The 8,887-nt window shown below is 40.9% G+C and overlaps 1 protein-coding gene and 1 pseudogene across 1 annotated transcript; both read left to right on the forward strand.

Annotated features, from left to right (window-relative positions):
• The window catches only part of LOC102289373, a 7,414-nt pseudogene extending 7,217 nt beyond the window's left edge, over window positions 1-197 (forward strand).
• A 6,790-nt stretch (window positions 198-6,987) lies between these two features.
• Window positions 6,988-8,883, forward strand: LOC121814611 (tripartite motif-containing protein 16-like; the record flags this gene model as incomplete). The annotated part of the gene is made up of 1 exon (XM_042221428.1): window positions 6,988-8,883. A coding segment is annotated over exon 1 (1,560 nt), but the record flags the coding sequence as incomplete, so codon positions are not given.
• Window positions 8,884-8,887: the final 4 nt, after the last annotated feature.

Consider the following 8,887-nt stretch of genomic DNA (forward strand, 5'->3'; position numbering starts at 1 on the left):
CTCCACAGAGTCCAGACCAGGTTCACTCAGCCTCTCCATGTTGGACTGTGGCTTCCACAAAGTGCTGGACACACTGCTGAGGTGTGTGAGCTCAAGAAGAGAATAAACATAAAATAGTGAAATTTGATGCTGTGTGCAACTTGTTGAGATGTGTTTATCTATCCTGCACCTGTTAAAGATGAATCTTTATGGATATAAATATATTCTTTAATTCCTTTGATTTTCTTGTTTTCACCAGCTATTCAGGTAAAACTGTTTATTTGGCAAACAATATTCATTTCTTATATATTTTATATTTAACCAGTGTTTTGTTGTAACATTAGCAGAAAAAACTCACATAAATATAAATTCCTATGAAAATAACTTCAGTGTATTTAAAATTACAGAAAAAAATAATTATGTATCAGATAATTGTAATTGTGATGTTTGCATTTTCAACTTAGTTTTTATTTCTACACTTAAGTTGGTGGATTGTAAAATGTTTAATTTCAGTTATGTTTTCATGAGGATTTTTTATTTACTGCTGTTTGTGAAATAAAGTGAGCAATGTACACTAAAGTTTCCTGTTCTAAGAAATAAAATATCACTAACATGATGAATGGAGGTTTTTGTAAACAGACATTTAAAGTGGAGCATTCAACAATTTCAAATAATGCTGAAATTTAAAAAAAGTATAACCTTAAAAATGTACATTAGACAATACCAAGCCCAGAGACCAAGACCGAGACCAACACAAAAAAGTCTATAAACTGCAGCCAGATGCTGCTTCGTTTACAGGTGTCAGGCATATTTATGTGTTTTTGCGATGCACTCGCACAGCCCTCCTCACCGCTGTCTACTGTCTCACTCACTTACTGAGAGGACAGACGCACGCTCCACTTGACTGTCGCGTCTCTCACCCTCTCTGTTTTTCACATAATGATATTATCCTATATCCTCGCATGTGATTGGCCACAATATGGAAGGATTGGAGCATAGCTGAGCCATTGTGTGAGAGCTGAGCAACGAAAGGAAATTAAGTGAGGAGCCGGCTCTCGCTCAATGAGAGTCGACTCTTCCAATTCACTACAAAGCACTCTCTAAGCACGGCTCTTAGAGCTGATGCTTTTGCGTATGACACATCATCGAACGTTACGTTGTATGTCATGGATACTGTTGACTCCAAATCTCCTTACCACTATTTAGATCTGAGACAGCAAGACCGAGACAGTGAGACCAAGACAAGACAGAGACCAAAGTCCGTCTAGACCAAGACCACATCAAAGTCTCGAGACCAAGACCGGTCTTGAGACATCAAAATCTAACTGCAGGTCTACACTAATTTAAGTGGAAGAATATGGATGTGTCATAATCCTGGGTTTTTTGACCCAGCATTTTGAGTTTTAGCTTATTTTGATGTTTGTGGTTTATGTTTAAGTACTTTAGGTTCTCTAAGTTCATTTCCACTAAACCTAAGTTTCCGTTATAGTTTATTGTTTTTCAGATTCTCCTTGTGTCTTCTGCCCCTGTGTTTAAGTTTCCCTCACCCTTTATGTGTTTTATGTTTGTGTGTTTTATGTTGTCAAGGTTGTGTTGTCATGTCTGCATTCCATTCTGCTTCCTGTTTTACTGTGAAAGTCTGTCCAGTATGCAGTGTGTCTAGATTTCTTCCCCTTGTCTAGTTAGGTCTGATTTGTCCCAGCTGTGTTTCCACCTGTTCCCCATCCTCTCATTATATTTCTGTGTACTTAAGTCCTCTGTCCTCCTTTGTTCAGTGTCAGGTCATCTGTGGTCTTTTGTGCCATGTCTCCATGGTCCAGGTATCTTTGTATCTATACCAAGTTTCATGTTTATTTTTATTTCCCCCAGTTTCAGTTATTGTTTATTCTCGTCTTTGTTTGCCTTGTGCATTACTTTGTGTTTCTCCATCAGCCGCTTTAAACAGCTCACTTTTTGTTAACTCAAGTTATGTTCCATGTTCCATTTTGTTTGCACTTGGGTCTACTATTCATACTTCACACAGTCAGCTACTCAGCTAGACTGTAACAAGTGGCGCAGGAACAAAAAGGGAGTCAACAGAGTGAAGAAGAAATGCTCAGTGCATCATAGGAAACCTCCCTAATTTTAAGGTGTGGAGAAATATGACATGAAGGGTCCCTACACAAGTATAATTCATTTGTAGTTTATTTTTTTTGTTTTATAATTAGAAATTCACATACAATACTGGGTCCGTGGCGCTGCTGGAGACCACGCGATCGGACAAGGTGTTTGCTGTCAGTCCCACTTTGACAAGCTGATGTGAAACCTGCGCTGCCAGTATTTGGTTGGATTGCGCTCTTGAACATCTGCTCCATCGCAAACAAATGCTTCTCTCTGAATAAGCTCTTCACAGGAAAAAATGAACTGCGCCCTGCTGGCTGCTCTTACTTGGGCGCCTCCCATTTACGTCGCCGTGGTGGAGGACTTGCTCTCGTCTTTAAGGACAGTTACACATGCAGAGATATGCAAACTAAAAACTGTTCTTCTTTTGAGTCGAAAAAATTAAGGTTGGCTCTACGAACATTTTATCTTTGACAGTTTGACATGACGGTTTCAGTCTATCGCCCTCCTGTCTCTGCTGCTGTGTTCTTAAAGTATTTTACGAACTTCTAATCTTCTATTATCCAGCTGGAGAAAGTTTTGATTTTTGGGGATTTTAATTCAATTCAATTCAATTCAATTTTATTTATAAAGCACCAAATCATAACAAAAGTCGCCTCAAGGCGCTTCATAGGTACAGAGAAAAACCCAACAATCATATGACCCCCTATGAGCAAGCACTTTGACGACAGTGGGAAGGAAAAACTCCCTTTTAACAGGAAGAAACCTCCGGCAGAACCAGGCTCAGGGAAGGGCGGGGCCATCTGCTGCGACCGGTTGGGGTGAGAGAAGGAAGACAGGATAAAAGACATGCTGTGGAAGAGAGACAGAGGTTAATAACAGATATGATTCAATGCAGAGAGGTCTGTTAATACATAGTGAGTGAGAAAGGTGACTGGAAAGGAAAAACTCAATGCATCATGGGAATCCCTCGGCAGCCTATGTCTATTGCAGCATAACTAAGGGAGGATTCAGGGTCACCTGGTCCAGCCCTAACTATATGCTTTAGCAAAAAGGAAAGTTTTAAGCCTAATCTTGAAAGTAGAGATAGTGTCTCCCGAATCCAAACTGGAAGCTGGTTCCACAGAAGAGGGACCTGAAAACTGAAGGCTCTGCCTCCCATTCTACTTTTAAATACTCTAGGAACAACAAGTAGGCCTGCAGAGCAAGAGCGAAGTGCTCTAATAGGGTGATATGGTACTACAAGGTCATTAAGATAAGATGGGGCCTGATTATTTAAGACCTTGTATGTGAGGAGCAGGATTTTGAATTCAATTCTGGATTTAACAGGAAGCCAATGAAGGGAAGCCAAAACATTCATATTGATAATGCCTCATCAAACTCAGCAGCTGAACTTTTATCTGTATCCAATTCTTTTGACTTTGTCCAACATGTCTCTGGTCCAACCCATTTAAAAGGCCATACCTTGGAACTTGTCTTTTCCTTGGGCCTCAACATTGGCAACGTGTTTGTCGAGCATGCACTTTTGAGTGATCATAATTGTCTTTTTTTGAACTCAACTTTAGTTCTAAACAAACACCTTGGAAGTTAAAAACTCAGACGCATAATAACTGAGACTACTGCTGGGAGGTTCTCCATCATATTTGACAGTTCTCTACTTTTTACTGGAAATGATGTAAATATTCTTATTCAGTCATATAGATGTTGTAAAGACTCACCTTTCAGTACACTCACTTCACCAGATGCACCTAGTTTCTTTTCCTCACTTTTGATTGGGTGTGGTGCTTGCCCTTAATTGCACTCACCTGTAACCCGTTATATAAGGACTGCATTCACCTACAGCTAACTCCTTCTTCACTTCCACATGGGGCGGCAGCTGAGGTGAGTTTCTGTTAGTTTCCTGAGTTCATGTATTATGAGTTACTGAATGACTTAAATCACACTTTATTTCCTTTCAGAGTTAGCAGTCCATGTGCGTCTTTCCTTTTAGAATAGAAGAATAGAATAATCCTTTAATTGTCCCACAAAGGGAAATTTGGTTGTAACAGCAGCCAGAAAGACACATATACAACAAACAGGACACAGAACAGAAACATACACAATTTTTCTTACATATTTACATTAAGGACAATGATGACTATAAACAGAGTACTGTACAGTTATCAAATTAAATAAAAATAACTATAGATAAGAGGCAAACCAGGTCATAGTGCGAATCAGTTGATTAAATTGTTGCAGTTACAGCTCAGATGTAAACATCTATGTTTGTTGGGGGCAGTTCTGATTGTACAGTCTGACAGCTGCAGGGAGGAAGGACCTGCGGAAACGTTCTTTCATGCATCGAGGACGCAGCAGTCTGTCACTGAAGGAGCTCTGCAGTTCAGCAACATTTACATGCATGGGGTGGGAGACTCTGTCCATCAGAGATGTTATTTTGGCCAGAGTCCTTCTGTCTCCTACCACCTGCACTGGGTCCAGGGTGCATCCCAGAACAGAGCTGGCCTTCCTGATGACTTTATCCAACCTCTTCCTCTCAGCTGCCGATAAACTGCTGCTCCAACATACCACACTGTGAAAAATGACAGATGCCACCACAGAGTCATAGAAGGTCTTTAAAAGCGCTCCCTGTACTCCAAATGACCTCAGCCGCCTCAGCAGGTAGAGTCTGCTCTGACCCTTCCTGTAGAGAGCATCAGTGTTGTGACTCCAGTCCAGTTTATTATTCAGGTACCTATAAGAGTCCACTATCTCAATGTCCACTCCCTGGCTGTTCACTGGTGTCAGCGTGGTGTGTCTGCGTCTTCTCGCTCGTAGACCGCGAAGGCCGGGTACTCTGAAGTGTGCGGCCCCTGAATTGGGACACAGCTCGAGTCTTGTTAGACCTTACCTCAGCCCTTGACACAGTTGATCATACCATCCTAATAAACTGACTGATAGACCTGGTTGGGATGTCTGGCTCTGTTCTAGACTGGTTTTCATCCTACATGTCATGTCGGAATCTACAGAGCTACTGTGTGGAGTTCCTCAGGGCTCCGTGCTGGGACTTATTCTGTTTTTAATATACATTCTTCCTTTAAGCCAGATAATACGGCAGTTTCCTGATGTATCTTATCATCTTTTTGCTGATGATATTCAGCTATACTACTCATTTAAGCCTTCTGAAGTTCATAAGCTCTCCGCTCTGACTGTTTAACCAACATTAAATAATGGTTGAACAATAATTCCTTACAGCTAAACTCAGAGAAAACAGAAACTTTGATTATTGCACCAGACAGTGCAATAACTGATATTAAACAGCGACTAGGTGATTTAGGTTCCTTATAGAAGCATAACCTTAGAAATCTAGGTGTTATTTTTGATTAAGCTTTTTCTTTGGAGGGACATTTAAATCAGTAAGAACCTGCTTTTTCCACTTGAGGAACATTTCCAAACTTAGATCCATCGTGTCAACAAGTGAACTCGAGATGATAATTCCGTACTTTTGTCTCTACAAGACTTGACTACTGTAACAGCCTGTTTACTTGTCTAAACGAGAAAGGGCTAGCTCGTCTACAGGTTGTTCAAAACTCTGCAGGGAGGCTACTGACCTGCTCGAACAAGGGAGCTCATATGACCCCTGTTTTAAAGTCGCTGGTCAAACCAGTCAGATTTAGGTTCCATTTTAAAATTCTAGTTTGAACTTTTAGAGCATTACAGGGACAGACCCCTCCCTATATTGGTGATTTGATTCGTACACATACCTCTTCTCGTAACCTGAGGTCATCTAATCAAAACCTTTTAGTGGTCCCCCACACTCATTTTAGAACTTGAGGGGACCGATCTTTCCAAGCTGTTGCATCCAGACTGTGGAATGCACTTCCTCTATTTTTATGAAGTCTGGACTCTGTGGAGACCTTCAAAAAGCTTTATATAGACCATGGTTTTTATGATGTATTTATGAGTGTATTGTGTTTTCTTACCTTTCTTGTAAAGCACTTTGTGACCATGTCTGTGAAAGGTGCTATATAAATTAACTTTACTTACTTACTTACATCATGTCAATCTTACAAAGAAATGTGTGGCTGTCTACGCCTGTGATCGATACGTCCCTTGTGAAACCCAGTTATGATTCAAGGATAGCACTTAAAAAAACAAAACAGTTTTAATTGTTACTGGGATAACAAAGAATTAACGTTGAATGTTACTAATGTTTAGTATTACTAATCCAGTCCTTCTGAATTGTCCAGTAATAGTTTCCACTGTAAACATTCGATTACATTTCTGTTTTTATCTGAAACACTTTCAGTTTCACATCAATCTGAATACTCCCTTTCCTGGAATGAAGCACACCTTTCTAAGGTCCTCCCAGATTACTGATCTGCCAGTCATGTAATAAGACGCAAAACAGAACATTTCCATATGCTTTAGATCAGTGTCTTTGCATCAAGGAGACAAAAACAAGTTTTATCTTGAAACAGAAAGTAAGACGTCGTTTGAGGGCAGGAGAAATGGTGCAGCGAGTAATTGAGCTGCATCGAGAAAAACTGAGCTGTTCCATCTGTCAGGAACTACTAAATCCAGTCACTATTCTCTGTGCGCACAGCTATTGCATGAGCTCTATTAAAACCTATTATAAAAACTAATTGACTGCCATTATTCACATGTGGTGTCTGGTAAAATGAGCTCAGGACAAAGTGCAAAATATATTTAAAGGTCCTTTATTATTCTTTGTTATTCTGAACAAATTGAATTCTTAAAAAAAACCCAATTAAAATCTTACAGTGAAAATTATCCTCTATATGAGTCCATCAACAGTTATAGTGGGGTGGTTTCCTGTTTAAATAAAAATACATAACTCACATTAACAGTTAGAAAATACAGACAATACTAATTGAATTCATCATTTTCACTCACAACCCTTATACTTATTAGATAGAAAATATACACAATACCCACTAACAAATGCACAGCTGAAATGGTCAGAACAGTACTGTATCAAATTACAAGACCAATCTGTCTACTCCCTTTCCTGGAATAAAGCACACGTGTCTAAGCCCCACTCAGTTTATATACTGCTCACCTCAGACATTAGTCACACCCTACGCTCAGGTCAGTGTCTACATCAAAGAAACGAAAGCAGCTTTTATCTGGTAACTGAAAGTGAGATGTCACAGACTTCCCTCAAAAGGACCTTGAGTTCAAATTTCAGTGCATATTTGCATCCGGTAAAAGAAAGGAAATCTTTTACAGTCGTGGTGAGGAGACATGGCGCAGCAACTGATTCAGCTGGATCAAGACAAACTGAGCTGTTCCATCTGTCTGCAGCTTCTAAAGGATCCAGTCACTATTCCCTGTGGGCACAACTACTGCATGGACTGCATCAGAAAGTGCTGGGATGAGAAAGAAGTACACAGCTGCCCTCAGTGCAGGCAGATTTTCACACTGAAACCTGACCTGGTGAAAAACAGCATGCTTGCTGAGTTAGTGGAAGACGTAAAGAAAGCAGGACTTCCAGCTGCTTCGCCTGATCATGCCTTTGCTGGACCTGGAGATGTGGCCTGTGATTTCTGTTCTGTGAGGAAGCGGAAAGCCTCCAAGTCCTGCCTGGTGTGTATGGCCTCTTACTGTGAGCAGCACCTCCAGCCTCACTACAACGTAGCTCCAATAAAGAAACACAAACTCATCAAAGCCACTTCAAAGCTTCAGGAGAACATCTGCCCTCGCCATGATGAGGTGATGAAGATCTTCTGCCGCACTGATCAGCAGTGTATCTGTTATCTCTGCTTAATGGATGAACACAAAGACCATGTCACAGTGTCAGCTGCAGCAGAAAGAGCTGAGAGGCAGAAAGGGCTTGGAAGAAATCGACAAAAATTTCTTCAAAGAGTTCAGGACGGAGAGAAAGATGTGAAGACGCTTCATGAAAGAGTGGAGGCTATCAATCTTTCTGCTGATAAAGCATTAATGCAAACTGAGAAGATGTTCAAAGACTTGATCAGTCTTATTCAGAAAAAAAGCTCTGAGGTGAAGCAGAAGATCAGGTCTAAGCAAACATTTCAACAGAACAGAGTCAAAGAGCTTCAGGAGAAAATAGAGCAGGAGATCAGAGATCTGAGGAGGAGAGACGCTGAACTGCAGCAGCTCTCACTGACAGAGGATCACCTCCATTTTCTGAAAAACTACTCCTCACTGTCACATCTGAGTGCATCTACAAACGTACCCACCTACAACAATGTTACTCTGAAGTACTTTGAGGATGTGACTGCATCTGTGTCACGGACCAGAGATAAAGTGAAGGCTCTTCTCAGTGATGAATGGCCAAAAATCTCAGTTGGAACGACCAAAGCTGATATTTTACTGCCTCAAGGAGAACCCAAAACCAGAGACGACTTTTTGAAACATTCTTGTCAGATCACTCTCGATCCAAATACAGCACACACACTGTTGTCACTGAGTGACAGCAACAGAAAAGTAACACTGATGAGTAGAAACCAGTCATATCCAAGTCATCCAGACAAATTCCTTGATTGCCGGCAGGTCCTGAGCAGAGAGGGTCTGACTGGACGCTGTTACTGGGAGGTGAAGTGCAACGGCACTGTTGGAGTAGCTGTTGCATACAAGGATATCGGCTGTAGAGGGACCAGAGAGGAATGTGGATTTGGATTGAATGACAAATCCTGGTCATTAACAGTTTCAGGCAGCGGTTATGAATTCAAACACAACAACATTCCCACTCCCATCCCAGGCCCTCTGTCCTCCAGAATAGGAGTATATTTGGATCACAGGGCAGGAACTCTTTCTTTCTACAGCATCACTGAGACCATGAATC

This window comes from Haplochromis burtoni, unplaced genomic scaffold, assembly GCF_018398535.1.
Source record: "Haplochromis burtoni strain Fernald_Lab_line unplaced genomic scaffold, NCSU_Asbu1 Contig_66, whole genome shotgun sequence".
Classification (NCBI taxonomy): Eukaryota; Metazoa; Chordata; class Actinopteri; order Cichliformes; family Cichlidae; genus Haplochromis; species Haplochromis burtoni.